Source organism: Colletotrichum acutatum (assembly GCF_030867785.1).
Source record: "Colletotrichum acutatum strain CBS 112980 chromosome Unknown BDZ83scaffold_66, whole genome shotgun sequence".
In the NCBI taxonomy this organism is placed as follows: Eukaryota; Fungi; Ascomycota; class Sordariomycetes; order Glomerellales; family Glomerellaceae; genus Colletotrichum; species Colletotrichum acutatum.
The window spans coordinates 72,896-89,184 of NW_026849060.1; the positions used below are offsets into that span (position 1 = coordinate 72,896).

Here is a 16,289-nt window from a genome sequence, read left to right on the forward strand (position 1 = left end):
GATGCTAGCAATGCTACAATGTAACTAGGTAGACCGTAGACCAAGCAAGGCCAGCCGCCAGGCCATCGTCACTGTCATTCAATCAATCAATCAATCAATCAATCAATCAGACTCCCGTCCCTCCATGGCATGGCACATACGCAGTAGATGATCAAGGTTAGGTGCCTTTCACAATTCCGTGGTGCGGTGGCACGGTGGTATGGTGGCAGCATACAGGACGGGACCTGCATCGGTGCATCCTGACCCTGACGTCAATCGGAGGCTTCGGGATCTCCACCACGCTGGACCATAAGGTAACGACCAAACGACCTGGACAGCGGGCGGATCATCTCGTGCTATTCCGCACTAGACAGATTCCAGCAGCACGCCAAGGATAAAGGGTCCGATTAGTGTAATTGTGGCCCGTCCAATCTGGGCCTTGACTGCTTTCTGGATTTGTCGCCCTGCCTCTTCCTGCAAGCACGAATAGATACAGATCCTGGACCAGGGAAGCCAGATCCATTCGGCGAGTTCCAGCTATCACGTCGAATAATTGTGGTGACCCTGCCGCACACGCCGTCGTCTCGGCCTTTTTGAGAGTCTGGTCTGCGGTCCCTGTTGCTTGACCACCGCTTTGCGTACTGCTCAGTGCTCAGTGCTCGCTCACACCGGGGAGCCTCATCTTTAGGCCGACTCCTCTTAGTGGCCGAGCATTGGACCGAATAATTGCAATGAGACTCGACGTCAATTATCAGCTCATGGGACACACCCCTTCCCTTGCCTACCGTACCTAGTACACCGTGCACACCAGATCCATCATCCATTTCCTTGACGGTGCCGGGTGCTGAACGGTGCCACGGTGGTTGCTTAAACCTCAGCTGCATCGGCCGGAGGTACTCGGCGCAATGTACCACCAACGTCACTCGTGAGGCTCGCGACACGGCGAGAGCTATGGCCATCCGGCCCATCAGCGGCGGTCCCACCGTCCCAAGAGGTTCCAGAGGTTCCTCCCAGGCCCTCTCACTACGACCACAACCTTCAATTTTCAAAGTCACCCTGGTCCGACATGTCACCACGGTCACGGTATTCTCGTTCGCGACTCTCCGCCCGCGAGATCTGGGCTAGAACCACCACCACCACGTCTTTCTTCACCCGGCCTTCACCCGCCATTATCCCACAGTCCAGCCCACACACGTACGTTGCTGCCCGCACTTTTCTTGGTTCGCCCACGGGCCCCCGACTTGTCCGTTTGATGCATGTTGTTGTGGACTGTGGGAGTGTGTGGGAGTGTGGGTTAGCCAGTACCAGCAATGTGGGTATCGTTTTCTTCCTTTCCTTTCGTTTTGATTTTTCGTTGTTTAGCAAGCAAACCAAGATGCCCATGCCCACCCCGGCTGCCCTGCTTGGTCAGAGACGTGATCATGAGGCATGAAAAGCACCTTTCCATCAGTCAAAGTGTGGAAACGCATGCGGAGGCATACGGGGATATACGGGGAGTGAAATGGGTTCCCAATGGGTGAGAACGGGGTGAGCATCTGCTCATTCCTTCCTTGCTTGCTTCCATCCTTCCCTTCTTCGCGCCTTCCGTCGTGCTTTCCGCCATGCCATGCCATGCAAGGTACCTTACTTCACCTTAGTAAGTACTAGGTAAAGTAAGTAACTTGGGTAGGAAGTAAGGTAAAGTGAGAAAGGTACGAACCGGAAAGTAGGTACGTCTCAACCCGGAGCCGTGGTCGCGAGACCCAATCCCCGGGCAGTCCCCAGTCCCGTCGTACCTTCCCAGTCAACCCAGACTACTCCGTACCTAATGGAATTGTGGAAGGACCTGCTCGTCTCCTGACCTCTTTCCTCTAATACAAAAAGAATCCTCTCCTTCCCCCATCGTCTACTCCTGGCCCCCTTTCCTCCTTCCCATCCCACACTTCTCCAGACTAATCAGAGTTTTATCTCAACTACCTTGTCCTCTCCACACTTCAACCGCTCAAGGCAGGTATAATACCTTCCTTCCTTCCTTCCTTCCTTCCTCCCTCCTCCTCCTTCTTGAAGCAAACACTCAACAACACCAACAACACCAACAATCTCGTTCTCACCCAGAGACATCATCACCCTCGGAACCAACAGACTTATTCCTCCCGCCTCTACATCCTCCCCTGGATCGAGAACACCAAACCCACCCCCACATATCCATCCCCAAATCAACGCACATCGTCAGCATCGCCCATCATGCAGTTCCCCAAGCTCGGTGGCAAGGGCGTAGAGCATAAGGATCGGACGGAAGCCGACGCTCCCACCTCGGATTCCAGCTCCGATATCACGGCTGAGCAGAAGATTACCTTCGCCGCTGCTTTCCTCGGTCTCGTTGCCAGTATCGGTGGTTTCATGTTCGGTTATGTCAGGTATGTCTTACTTCACCCCCGGGGGGGGGGGGCCACCTCTCCGCCCCGCCCTCCTCCATCTGAGACCTACATGTCTCGCCGGCCATTCCGTTTGCTGACCCTTTGTTCCTCACAGTGGTCAGATTTCCGGTTTCTTCCTGATGGAAGACTTTATGCAGCGCTTCGGTGAGCCCCAGGATGGCACCTACGTCTTCAGCGCTGCTCGCCAGGGTACCATCGTCGGTCTCTTGTGTATCGGCTGTCTCGTCGGTGCTCTCACTGCCGGCAAGCTCGCCGACACTCTCGGCCGTCGCATGACCATCTCGCTCTTCGCCTTCTTCTCCTGCATTGGTATCATCATCGAGATCTCCTCTACCACCAAGTGGTACCAGTTCGCCATTGGCCGCCTCGTTAACGGCGTCGGTATCGGTGCCCTCTCCGTCGTCGTTCCCATGTACCAGTCCGAGTCTTGCCCCGCCATCATCCGCGGTGTCATTGTCTCCACCTACCAGCTCTTCATCACTCTCGGCATCTGGCTCGCCGAGATTGTCAACTTCGCGACCCACAACAAGGCCGGCTCTGCCTCCTGGCGCATCCCCAACGGTCTCGGCTTCGCCTGGGCCCTCATTCTCGGTGCCGGTATCCTCCTCCTTCCCGAGTCTCCCCGTTACGCCTTCCGCCAGGGTCGCGAGGACGAGGCTCGCCGCAACATCGCCAAGCTTGCCGGAGTTGAGCCCAACGCCGCCTCTGTCAACCTCCAGATCGATGAGATCCGCGCCAAGGTCGCCGAGGAGTCTGCTGGCGCCGACACCAGCATCTGGGAGATCTTCACCGGCCCCCGTATGTTCTACCGTACCATTCTCGGAATTGTGCTTCAGGCCGGTCAGCAGCTCACCGGCGCCAACTTCTTCTTCTACTTCGGAACCACCGTCTTCTCCGCTACCGGTCTCAGCGACAGCTACGTCACCCAGCTCATTCTCGGATCCGTCAACGTCGCTTGCACCTTTGGCGGTCTGGTTGTCGTCAAGAAGTCCGGTCGCCGCATTGCTCTCATTGTCGGTGCTCTGTGGATGATGATGTGCTTCTTCGTCTACGCTTTTGTCGGTCATTTCGCCCTCGACACTGTCACCCCCTCCAACACCCCCCAGGCCGGCGCCGTTCTCGTTGCCTTCTCTTGCCTCTTCATTGCCGGTTTCGCTACGACCTGGGGCCCTCTTGTCTGGGCTGTCGTCGCTGAGCTGTACCCTGCTCGCTACCGTGCTCCCGCCATGGCTCTTGCCACCGCCTCTAACTGGCTCTGGAACTTGTATGTACCCCTGACTTTCAACCGCGCGAAACATCCAACTAACTCTTTCTCAGCCTCATGTCCTTCTTCACCCGCTACATCACCGATGCCATTGACTACCTCTACGGTCTCGTGTTCGCTGGCTGCTGTGCTGCCCTGGCTGTCATTGTCTTCCTCTTCGTCATCGAGTCCAAGGACCGCACCCTTGAGGAGATTGACACCATGTACGTCCAGCACGTCAACCCCATCACCTCTGCGAAGTGGCGCGGCGAGGAGCACAAGCACCACCACGAGTCCGCCAGTGAGGAGGAGAAGGTCAATGCCACTGCCTAAGCGCATTGATTGCTTTGGTGTTTGAAATGTCTTGTGCATTGGAAACACCGCAAACATACACATTACATTCTGTTCCCCTTGGCTTCCTGGGCCAGAGAGAAAAGACCTGTATCATACAAAATTCATTGCGACGGCGTTGGGTGGCATCTTGTATTCTTAAAAGAATTCGTTCATGAGGAATGAGAATTATTTAATTGATCAACATTCAAAAGACTTTGGTGCACACAAGTGATACATGTCTACATTACTGATCTGACGCAAGAGGATTGATTCGCTTACTCGGTTGAATGGTCGTGAGAAAGTTTAGGTATTATGGACATGTACTTCACATGTCCTTGTCATACTCATTGAACGATGTCAAGAAGTTGTTTATGCATTGAAGTTATGTCTCTGTGGCTTGCCCTCTTCTAGGTCTAAAGGGCGAGGGCTGAGAGCCAATGTATGTCTGCCTCCTTTCCGTCTTACCGGCCTTAACCAATGAGTACCAGATGCTAGGATATCAATGAAACCAAGTCAAGTTGGTTCAACAGATGAGAAGAAGGCTGAGCGTAACGGAGCGCAGCTCCACGACGCCTCGCAAGTATCTGACAAGCCCGATCCCGTCTTATGTATCAGGTTCAAAAAGTGTTCATTGTATGCGATGCCAAAGTCACAGTTGAACTCAATCCCCGTCCCGTCCATCTTCTCCATCTCAGCTGCCTCACTTGCGCAACTTGGCAACAATGGCGTTATACGCAGGCTTGGGGTTCCAGTTCTCGTCAAAGAGCAGGGGCTTGGCGGTGGCCATCCACGACTGCTTGTCGCTGACGCCCCAGACGGTGACGCCCTTGCACTTGGGCACGTTGAGGCAGGCGCCGACGACGGTGGCGTAGTCATTGGGGGGCGCGCCGGGGATGTCGAGCTCGGTGATGGCGATCTCGGAGGCGCGGGAGCGGGCGAGGGCTTCGAGGGCGGCTTGGATGTTCCCCGACATGTTTGCTGCCAGGTGGGCTTGGGAGCCTGTGTGGTGGTGGTGTTAGTCAGCCCTCGTTTTCATCTCGATAATTTGATTTCCCATCTCTCATGTATCCTCTTCCATCTTTGAGCATCTTTATCTGCTTCTCCATGGGGCTGAGGGGGTGGAGGTAACAAGAGATCAACTCACCAATACCGTCAATGGGGATACCCTGCCCGATCCACTGGTTCACCTTGTTCACCATGGCCGTGACCTTGCCCCAGCCGGCGTTGTCAAGGTTGTAGTCATTGATGTACAGCTTCGCCGCGGGATCCGCGAGGCGCGCGGCGCGGAAGGCGACGCCGATGTAGGCCTCGCCGAGGACGTTGGAGAAGGCCGTGCTGCGGATTGTGCCGTTGTCGTTGAAGGCTTCGTTTACGACGTCCTTTGCCTTGTCAGCATTCCTTCGAATCATGAGATAGGAAAACGGAGGGGATCCGTTTCACTGTAAGGCAAAAACATACCCACGACCTGATCTTGCCCTTGTACTTCCCCACAATCGTCTTGACGTGCGTCTCAATCACCTTGGTCATGGTCGCCTTATCCTTGATAGCAGACACCCACGCCGGCAGCGCCTGGTGCCAGAGCAACGTGTGCCCTCTGATGCTCTTCCCATTCTTTTGCGCAAAGTTGACGAGGAAGTCCGAGTTGGTGAAATCAAAGTTGCCCCGCGTCGGCTCGGTGGCGTCCCACTTCATCGAGTACTCGGGCGTCACTTGCCCGAAATTCTGCTGGATGACGGCGGCGGTCTTGCCCTGCTGCATGATGCCATTGTCGCCCGAGACGCCAATGTAGAGCTTGCCCTTTGCCTTGAAGAGCTTGTCGATGCTGGTGGGGGATTGGCGGGTGAGGAGGTGGGCGGCGGCGTGGTGGCCTCGGGCGGCGTGAGAGTGAGAGTGAGAGGCCGTGTTGTCGTCGGCGGTGGGGAGGCCGAGGACGGCGAGGGGGGCTAGGAGGAGGGGGAGAGAGAACTTCATTGTGTCTTCTTCGTTTTTTGGTTATTGTTGCCTTATCCAAACTGGCGCGGTTTTGTGTGTGTATTTCTACAATGAGTGTCTGTGGGTTAGGTAGTTACGATTTAGAATGAGTGTCTGGCGAAAGGAATGAATGACTGAACGAATGAATGAGAAGAAGTAAACACTTTGAAAGAGAAGAGCATTCAAGCAAAGCGCCTACCTGTGTGTGACACGCCCGGCATGGGGACATCTGCCCAACTTATTCAGTTTCCGTCCGGCACGGAGGCTCGCAGTCCGGGCCTCCCGTTTCTCGCTCTCCCCCTTGGCAAACATTGGCGCATCTCCAATCGCCCGTGCGGTGGTGGGAAATTTCGCATCAAAGAAGTTTGTTTTTTGGAGACTTTTTTCCTCCAATTTGGGGGTTCGCATTCGCCGCCGCAAGTCAGGTCAGCAAAGGAGGGAAACCTGCCGTCGGAGATTCAACGTAAGCTCCGGTGCAGAGAAAACAACATGTCTGTATGGAGACTGCGTGCTGCGTAATTTGAGCCGCCACTCTATTGTCTCGGGTTGCGCGCGCATTCCAAAGGGGAAAAAAAAGAGGCGCGAAGCGGCAAACTTCCCTTCGTGAGAACCCCTCTGTGCCTGGTGTCGACGATTAAGTGGTTTTACTATAATAGCCTTTGCCGTGTTGAAAATAGCCTTTAATTGCAATGGCAGATCTCCAGTCCTTTCGGGTGGTCCAATTATACTAGCCACAGGGAGCTTCCCTGCCTCTCTTTTCTCTCTTTCGCTTTCTCCAAATCATCCCACCGGTCCCCGGATAATAGCGAAATGGCCATATGGAGGTAGGTGACATTTTCACGGAGGCTGCGCGCTGGGATTCAAATTTAGCACAGGCGACTGGATGAGGAATTAGTGATGGCTCAGTTCCCGTTCCGGCGACCCGGGTCTGCACAACACCCGCAAGTAACATTCCATCGGCCTCTTTGCCCACTTGTTTGGTGCCACAGAGCGCAACAACAAAAAGCGAAAACAATGTGACTGTGTGGAATTCAACAATCTCGGGGACTGGGCTATATATACTCTAGTTGCGCAGCAAAAGTGTTCCAGCCGCGTCGACTTTGCGTGGTCCGCCACGTCGTCAGTCCACGCAACGTCGGTGGTAGCTTGGGAGAAGACGTTGGACTGCGTCGCGGCCACGTGGGGTGGTCAACTCAATGCCTCTTCGTTTTCGTTTTCGCCGTTAGCGACGATAAGACGTTGGCGACATGAAAGACAACTCTGAAAAAGTTTACCAATACGAGTCTTGAAGCTGGGTATCCGTACTCGCCCTAAGGCGTTACAGCAGCCAAGGATCCCCTCAGGGTTCCGCCAGGGGATTCTCCACCTACCGGCCCGGACAGAGCGATCGGAAGGATCCATCCCCATGACCTGGATGCCGGGCCCGAATGACATAATTCCCTGCCGAGACTCCTGGACCGCTCCAACGGCTGACCCAAAACGGCTTGCCTCACCCTTAACATCAGGGATGGTGAAGTCGGCTCGTTACCTGTACTTTCTTGCGCAACCTCTAGTGCGACATTCTTATGCAGGTTGTTATTTATTCCCTTCTCACTATTACCAGAATCGATGGCCAGCCCCAAGTTTCTGAGAGAACTCCCCACTGACTACGTGTAGCTCGCCTTGTCATGGAACCCCGCAACAAGTTGGTCCCCTTTCAATATCACGGAATGTTCTACTCGCATTCCTCCTAGCATGTTTGCGCGGGAATGAGAGATCCTTGTCAGTGTCGACGCTGAAGAAGAAAGTCCTTCCTATGCTACCGAACCGCCTCCGACGAGGTTGCCAGCATAGACAGAGACTTTGTCAACATTCTTGGGCGTATGAACAAGACCCCACGTAGGTATCACAAGAGAGCTCATTCTTCCTACATTTGCCGTGTAGAGGCGTATACAATGACAGAGGAAGACCGAGGACGTTAAATAACACATTGATGATTTCTGCCCTGCGTCAAGTCGCACGTCTTTTAGTGAGCACTTGACTTGCCAATTCATTATACATATCCCCCATTCCCAGGCCATCATCTCCCGTCGTAGTTGTACAGATACATATCACACAGCTTAGTCTACGAACATCCCCTTTCAGACCTTGCTATCCTCAAATCCTCGCGTTCTCTCCATACTAGACACTTAATTCTCGCCGTCCTTGCGGTTTCTCTTGAACAAGTTACTCAAGAACTTCCGCTTCGAGCCCGATGGGACCTTGTCTCTGGTCGACGAGGACGCGGAAGAAGCAGCACTATCCTCGCTAAGGAAAGTTCTCATTCCCACGGCGTCGTCGCTATCAGTAGAACGGCTCGAGATCGTGTCTCTTCTGCCGTTCTTGAGCTCGGCCATCGACGCCATCTTACCCAAGAATCGGGAAGGGGCGTTGGCGGGTCCTTGAGCATAAGCCGAGGTTGTCGGCTGAATGACGCGCTGCTGGCGCTGGTCAACCAAAGGTGCTGCGGGCTGTTGTCAGCATGGACTTTGATATTAAGACAGTAAATGAACTTACTAGGACGAGGAGACATCGCCGCCATGGACGCCGCGGGACGAACTGTGCGGTCTCTCTTGATAGAGAAGTCGGCTCGAGTGACATAAGGGTCGAAAGTCGTGTCGAAAGCAGACGGCGAAGTGGTGTCAATCGGCTTCCAGACCGGAATGGGTGGCGGCGGGCGGGCGGGGACGTAGGACTTGGCAGGACCAGGACCAAAGTCCACGTCGATGAAGGCAGAGTCAAGAGCCTCAGTCTTCGGCTTGGGCTTCGGTGTCTTGGGCTTCGGGATAGAAGGAAGTGGCTTGTTCGGCGCCGGGAGCGGAGGCGCATTGAAAGGAATGGACTTCATCGACTGGACTTGGCGAGGGCGACGAGTAGGCGTCTCAACGTCGACTTCCTTCTTCGGTGTCAGCGGGCGGTCAGCCATGGCAGCGGAGCGAGGCGACAAGACCTCTTCCATCTCGCGGTTCAACTCGTTTCCGATATCCGTGATGAGTCTCGAAGTTGACCGAGCGACCGTTCCAGTGCTTGCAGCGGAAGCTGCGCGGTCGGCGCTTGACGCCGTAGGAGCTGGACTGGGGCTCTTCATCGTGCTGAGCCTCAGCGGCTTCGGGTATGCCTGAGATGCCGAAATTTGAGGAAGGCTCGGGACAGCCCTGCGTCTTCTGATGTGGAGAGATGGAAGCTCCGAATTGCGAGAAGACTCAATGGCCTCGGTGACAGGGTCTTTTTGTGCCGGCTCGGGTCGTTTGGGAAGGCGCTTCTGGCGGTAGTACGCGGCAGTATCGGCTGAGGTAACTGAGGAATGAATGCGAGGGGGCGACGATGGGTTTCTGGTGACAGAGCTCCGGGAGAGCGGGAGAGAATCCTGGGCCCGTATGCTGGAGATTCTTGAAGAAGCTTCCGGAGCCGAAGCCTCAGTGGCCACATTGCGTGCATACTTGCTGCTGGCCTTGGCATAGTCGGTTTCCAGGCTGGCCGGAGTGCCCTGAATGGGAAGACGAAAAGAGGCGGATGTCGAGACAGATGTGGCTATACTCACATGAGAAGCAGCCGAGTAGCGATCGTGACGGTCCACAGCAGATCCAGTCGCTTGCGATGAGAAGTTGCTGATGGTACTGGATGGAGCTTCCGAGTATCTGTGATCAGCATTATCATGAGTTTCCTCATGAGCGACATAAGACTGGGCAGTCTCTGAACTTGGGACGTATGAGATGGCTTCAAGGACGGGTGAGCGTCGTGAAGCTCTTTCCTGAGAGTGAGCGACATGGGAAGGAAGGTTCTCTGGTTGGCGCGGGGTCAAACCCTCTCCATTCTCAAGCTCACTGGTCGTAGGCGCCAGCAACATTAAGTCCGTAGAAGAAGGGCGACATCCAGTCAAAGGATGGTGAACTGCTGTGACAGCACTATCCTGCGAGTAAATGGAAGATGTGTCTGCAATTTCAGCGGCATCATCTGAGATGCTTTGGAGAAATGTCTCATCTTCAACCACTGGTGTCAGAGCGTCGTCCAAAGTCTGTTGAGTCTCCTGTCTCCGCGTGACCATTGGCGCAAAGACCTCAGTCTGTGCAGATGCCGGAGAGCTGCTCAAAGGGGACACGTTTCCATCAAAAGGCATTTCATGTAAATGCTCAAAACCGAGGGGTGATACATTGTTTTCGTCCCTGTAGCCCGTGGCTGTTAGTGTGAACTGCTGGCGATATCTTTCATAAGCAGTTGCAGAACCATAGCACGGCGGAGACGCTTCTGTCATTCCACTTTGTACACGACGTGCAGGTAAGCTTCTCTCAACACTAGTTGTGGACAATGACATCGGTGCAATGGATCTCCGCAGAGAGGCATCGGGCGGAGCTACTTCATTCGATGCAGCCTTCGTGATATTGCTGACGCGACGATGATTCTCAGCGGGGAACTGTTCCGCCTTGCAAGGAGGAGGAAGGATAGCCATGAGGGCATCTGTGGGCTGAGATTCACTGGAAGCTCGGTGGGAAGCGAAGCGCAGGGGCAGTGCAGTGATAGAAGCTCTGTCCAGAGGAGATGCTTGAATCATTCTGGGGCGGAAGAGGGACTTCGTCGCACTGTTGGTATTGAGGCAAACACCAACGAAGCAATCCTTATCTTCTTCAACCAGGGGGACGGACGGGTCATCCAGCAGCAGCATTGTTGACTGCACCAGACTCTCATATCTGGCCGCTGCGGTACGACCAAGAGAGAACCCATCACTAGATGAGCGATGCTTGTGGTCTGAGCCAATGAAAGAGTATGAGTCGCTGTGGAAGTGGGCAGGCATGAGTGGAGTAGAAGGGCCAAGGTTCAAAGGAAGAGGAACGAAGGAGCTTCTTTTGCCAACATCTTTGTTCTTGGAAAACCGACCCATCTTGGAAAACTTGCAGTCTTTGCCATTGTCCGGCAAGAAGTTTCTCTCAAGACCTGCGGGAAGTTGCGGAAGCAAAAGGAACTCCTTGAAGTCTTCTGTCCAAGCCCAGACAGAGGCAGGCTTGCGGATGGTGCAGTCGACTCCTTCCCCCTCTGCCTTGGCTTTGGCAATGTAGTATTGTCGAGTATACTCCATGGGAGCTAGACGAGGCGAGGCATGTCGAAACTCGGGAGGGGCCTCGTTCTGCCCAAAGTAGACGGTAGGGTGTTGAGGCTGAAGTAGATAGAGCGGAACACTCGTCGAAAGTGACGGGGAGATCAAGTTTGATGGGCTTCGCAAAGATGACGCGTAGAGTGAATCTCGCTCGCCTCCCGGAACGTTTCTGCCGCGTCGAGCCACCGCCTGGCTGAAGTCAGATCCAACCCGTCTCATCTCCTCAGGGGCAATGGGATTGGATATCTGGGATCTTTCGATTCCTGTGCTTCGCTTGCTGCGTAACTGAGTAGCATTGGGAACAGGTCTAGTGGGTGTCTTTGAGCGCAGAGAGCTGCTTGACCGGGTCGTACGAAGAAAGCTCCGAGGCGCCGTGTCGCTTGAGGTTCCGGGGGGTAAGCCGAAATGGTCGAGAAGTTCTTTGAGCGTTGGGAGCTCGGGAACATCCTTCTCTGCATCAGATGTGGCAATGAAGTTTGCGAAAGACTTGACTTTGTGAAGGATGTTCGAGGGCGTTCTTAGTCGCTCCACTTGGGCGGAAGGCTTAGCGTGTTGTCCTTTCTCCTTCGAAACCACCAATGCCTTGTCCATGTCCTCTTCGTCTTCAGAGTCGCTTTCCCAAGTATAGATAGGAGTGCCGTTCTCGACCTTGGCTGGCAGAATGAGGCCGTACATGGCAAGCTGGTGTTTCTCCCATCCCTTTTCCAGCTTCATATAATGGGCCAGCGGGTGTTCTTCAAAGTCAGTCTTGGACAGTTCTTCAGAATAGCCCAAGACAGGAGGCTCATCTAAGTCGCAAGCCCATTCGCGGCCGTTGGTCTTTGCGCCTGTGATCTCGCGGCCTGGGCATCCCGCCAGAAGGGGAGTGGGAAGAGGCGGAGGTGGAGCTGGAGCCGGAGTCGGTCCTGGTGAGTTGCCCTCGGTTTTGGAAGGGGGTCCCTCCACGGCTAGCTGGTGAGCGGTGTTGAGTGAAGTGTTGGTTCGGTTACGTCGAAAGAGCCTCGAGAGCGGATTGGATCGATTAGCTTCATTGATTACTGGAGTCGATGAACGAGGCTGTAACTGAGTAGAGGGAGGAGTCTGGCGAGTAGTGGTCGCAGTGTGTGCAAGTGAGTGAGCAGAATCTGATCGATAACGCAAAAGCTGCGAGCTCTTGCTTTTCTTTGGTTTTGGAGCCATTGTTGGGCTGGAGGCTGGAGCACAGCTGGCAAATGGAGGAGCTTTGTGTAAGATAAGTGATGGGTTGGACAGAAGCAGCGAAGCAAGTCGGAAAGCTGGTACAATGAAGCCGATAGAGGATAGTGTGATCCAAGCAGGATTCTGGTTGTCCAAGCCCCAAAACTTTGGTCGAGCAGGGAGAATCTGCACCAAGATCAGTTAGTGGTCGAGAATATGGTTGAATACAGAGATGCGGTGACACACTCTCTCTGTCTTAGCAACAAAAAAAAAGCTGCCTGTCCAATGCCTCCAATATGGCCAATCGCGGAGTAGTGCTGAAGCCCGTAGAAGGATAGTATCTGATGCGAGGGGTGGAGGAGCAAGAGATGATGTTACTGGTGTATGAGACGATGAATGAGAGGGAATGAGAAGCGTGAGGTTTGCGGTAGTTGGAGAAGCCAGAATGGACAGTAAAATTGTGGGAGGGGAAAATAAACAGTGAAGCGTGTGATGGGCAGGCGCGTCGGGCAAAGGAGAGAAGGTGAGAGGGAAGGGACGATGGTGAAGTCAATACACAGGTCTGCCTCAGGTGTTTAAGATGCTCGGTGAGAGAATTGTTTTGTTGACAATGGCGATGTGAAAACCGGAGTGGATTGTCTACAGAAAGACAAACCTGCTTAACTGACCACACAGAACAATGCAACAGGTACGCTTTGAGCTCCCAAAGTATTAATTTGTCTCCAGGGTGATGTCATATCTATCTTGACTAGATACGGTAATATTGAGTGTATGCTTTGAGCTTGATTTTATACTAGTAGGTAGTATCATATCGTGGAGGAAGTTGAGAGACCACGGAATCTTACACTGGACGTGGAAATCGACTAGTCAATAGAATAGAAAATAAATGAACCTAGCTGAAGAGAAAACAAGAAGTTCAAGCTGTGATGAACTTGATTCATTCGGCTTTTGGGAGCCTGGCTCTTATCTCACGCGCCTGAATGAATAAACCTAATGATGGGATTGGTACTCGGATAGTAGTATCCATTGATTTGTGAGCATGTATCCGTACATCAGCCGGGCGAGGTAGACTACAGGATGGAGAGAAAGATATGATGTGATATCTTGATCTCATCAGATACCCGATGTAATATATCATAAGATCCACAGATAAGGCTTGACTTGGTATAAACAACTAGTCCATGTCTTGCCTCAGCAGACAACAATCTGATGCAGCTTCGCCAACGGTTCGTCGTCGCGATACTTGGCTCCACAGCGACATCCGGAACTTGATTTGTGGGGCCACCTGAGCTTTTGCTTACTTAAGGCGGTGTTCATAAGGCGCCAGCCACACCTGAGAAGATTCTATCACGTGATTTGAAGCTGGTGCCACAGTTGGGTTCGTCCCTCAGCTGGGCAGGGGCCAATGCCAAGGAAAGAAGGTCAAGAACCATGCCAAGAAAGGCCAAAGATGTAGCAGGAGCTCTCGGAGTCCTCTCCTTTCGTAGCACCGACGTGTTGTGTTTCCTGTTTTTTTTCCCCTGTGGCTTGACCGACACTGACTCTTTGTCCTGTTCTTTTCTTTCTCTCTTTAATTTCCCTGTTGTCTGTTCCATAAACACAAAATCTCGCACTCTCCGCTGTGCCTTGCTTAATTCTCTACACTACATTTACTGCCCGCCAGGACCTGCCGGCCGGCCTTTCCCTCCTCCACTCCGAGACGCTCTCTCACTCGGCGAGGACTTCTCACCGACCCGTCGCCATCGGAATCGAGCCGCAGCAGGCCCTGCAGATGCTCATCACGTACTGCGTAGTATAGCAATGACTTTGGCGAGCAAGGGTGGGCAGCGAATGCTGTCGCACTTGCGCCCCCCTCCGACCCGGTGGGTTGGAACGCGTGGCTGCCGCCGCGGTCCTTGGGGGCCGCTGTCAGCACCGGCAAGGACGGCACCGGCATTGGCACCACCACCTTCATCGGCGGTCAACATCAAGACAGCCGCCGCCTGCTTCTCCACACACCCGCCAGCAAGATCCGGTGAGTTGGTGCGCGTACGTTCTCATTTCTTCGTGTATACCTTTTCAAGTTCCCCCATCCTTTCTTGTCGTCGGTGGACTGTTCCACTCTCCCCTGTGGCAGCTTCATCCTTCGTACGATGTTGGCGAGATGGATGTGATGCGGCACCTGCAAGAGGCCAAGTAGGGTACGGCTGCGCGAGGCTGGGCACCAGATTCCCGTTTCCTCTGGATGGGTTGGACAGGGATGCCACGTCTCTGTGTGGCCGAGGACCCGATCCTGCAGGCCAAGATGCTGCAGGTCAGATCTCGACTGGTTTCCACAGCGAATCAGGCTGCGAACCGGTTGCTGTCACATCTTGCCTGTAAACCACTGTCACCTATGCATGTCCTAGAAGAACGAATTTGCGTTGCCGGCCCACGAACAGGAATCTCAAGTGAACATCTTCATTGCACATTGAATAAGAGCTGACCTTCAGCGTAGATCAACCACAATCAAGCTCAAAGTCAGAACCTGTCGCCACTAGAGCCCACGATGGCGGTGATAGTCTCCCCAAGAAGATGCTCGAGTCCGCCGCGACATCGTTCGCCTCCATTCTCGTCCTTGCTGTCGGCTTCGCAGTGGCAGGCTATGCTTACCACAAGACGTACAAGCGTATTGTCCTGAAGAAGATGACCCGCGCCTTCACGCCTGGCGACCCCGTTCTTGAGCTGGCCGCTATTGGGAAGGAAGTGCCGCAAACCTCCGCTGAGGCCGACGATCGATGGGTGCAGCGGCCAGAGCAGGCACGCGTCGACAGAATCATTGACGGGTCAGAGGCTGGGCACTATTTCCTGCTCATGGGCGAGAAGGGGACCGGCAAGAGCAGCATGCTGATCGAGGCCATGCGTAAAATCGACGGAGAAGGCGTGGCCATGTTTGAGGCTCACGCAGATTTGGAGATTGTGCGCATACGCCTCGGCAAGGCCCTTGACTTTGAGTTTCACGAGGATTACATTGGCGGATACTTCAGCGAACGCGGTCCTCGCGACACGACAGCTCTGCTCGATATCGAACGTGCCCTTAATAAGCTCGAAAAAGTCGCTCTGGTCAACCGTGAAACGCGAAAGAAGCCCCTGGTGGTCATCATTAACCAAATGCACCTGATTCGCGACGACGACGATGGCAAGGATCTGATTGAACTTCTTCAGCAACGTGCCGAACAGTGGGCGGCGTCCAACCTCGTGACAATGGTCTTCAACACGGATGATTACTGGGTATACGAGCGATTCAAACAGCTAGCTACGCGTATGGAAATCATGTCGGTGCGCGACCTGCCCAAACGCCAAGCTATCGCAGCTCTCGCAAAGTACCGCATGAAATACTTCAACGAAAAGTTGAGCCCAACGAGACTTGAGGAGGTATATGACCTCGTTGGTGGCCGACTGTCGTTTTTGAACCGCGTTGCGAAGAGCAGAGATATGATTGCTACGTGCAAATCCATCTGCGAGGTTGAGAAGACATGGTTTCTCAACCAGTGCTGGATTCTCGGCGCCGAGATGGACGACGACGTGATGGACCAGCAGAAGTGGGCTGTACGTAACAATCCCCCCTTTACGCATTGTCGCAACCTGGTGTGGGAAATCCTAGTGGACAGACTTGACTGACAACACATGACAGGCCGGTGCCATGGTCCTCGCTCAAGCCCTCGTTGATGAGGAAGAAGACATGGAGCTGTACGACGACGAAAAGGGCCACGTACTGCCCAGGTTCCCGATGCACAAGGCGCAGCAGATCATGACGCGTGCCGACTTCATACGTGACATGGACCGACTCAACCTGTTTAGTATCGCGGCCAACGCTGAGGTCCGCGCCTCATCTGTGCCGATGCACCGCGCGTTCCAAGAGATCTGCGCCGAGAAGGGCTTCCGGGATCATCTGGAGGCTACGATCCAGCGTATCGGTGACATTGAGTCCCTCGGCCGTACGCGCGAGCTTGTTGCCAAGGACCTTGTCCTCGGTGGCAAGTACCAGATTGCTCGCGACGGCAAGAGCGGCGTTACCGTCAAGCTTATTGAGGGCGAAGATTGA

The 16,289-nt window shown here is 54.1% G+C and overlaps 4 protein-coding genes across 4 annotated transcripts; 2 read left to right on the plus strand and 2 right to left on the minus strand.

Moving 5' to 3' along the window:
• Nucleotides 1-2,202: 2,202 nt before the first annotated feature.
• Nucleotides 2,203-3,972, plus strand: BDZ83DRAFT_580981 (general substrate transporter; the record flags this gene model as incomplete). The annotated part of the gene is made up of 3 exons (XM_060505406.1): nucleotides 2,203-2,375; nucleotides 2,491-3,660; nucleotides 3,714-3,972. The coding sequence occupies 3 exons, from the start codon at nucleotides 2,203-2,205 to the stop codon at nucleotides 3,970-3,972; spliced, it is 1,602 nt and encodes a 533-aa protein (XP_060363402.1).
• A 700-nt stretch (nucleotides 3,973-4,672) lies between these two features.
• Nucleotides 4,673-5,943, minus strand: BDZ83DRAFT_581028 (family 10 glycosyl hydrolase; the record flags this gene model as incomplete). The annotated part of the gene is made up of 3 exons (XM_060505414.1): nucleotides 4,673-4,971; nucleotides 5,117-5,351; nucleotides 5,431-5,943. 3 exons carry the CDS (start codon nucleotides 5,941-5,943, stop codon nucleotides 4,673-4,675), a joined length of 1,047 nt encoding a protein of 348 aa, XP_060363403.1.
• A 2,168-nt stretch (nucleotides 5,944-8,111) lies between these two features.
• On the minus strand, nucleotides 8,112-12,490 carry BDZ83DRAFT_781494 (uncharacterized protein; the record flags this gene model as incomplete). Its single annotated transcript, XM_060515551.1, has 3 exons — nucleotides 10,540-12,490; nucleotides 8,464-10,137; nucleotides 8,112-8,425 (listed from the first exon to the last, which is right to left on the minus strand). The coding sequence occupies exons 1-3, from the start codon at nucleotides 12,227-12,229 to the stop codon at nucleotides 8,112-8,114; spliced, it is 3,678 nt and encodes a 1,225-aa protein (XP_060363404.1). The 5' UTR covers nucleotides 12,230-12,490.
• Nucleotides 12,491-14,779: 2,289 nt separating this feature from the next.
• On the plus strand, nucleotides 14,780-16,289 carry BDZ83DRAFT_580971 (uncharacterized protein; the record flags this gene model as incomplete). The annotated part of the gene is made up of 2 exons (XM_060505403.1): nucleotides 14,780-15,793; nucleotides 15,879-16,289. The coding sequence occupies 2 exons, from the start codon at nucleotides 14,780-14,782 to the stop codon at nucleotides 16,287-16,289; spliced, it is 1,425 nt and encodes a 474-aa protein (XP_060363405.1).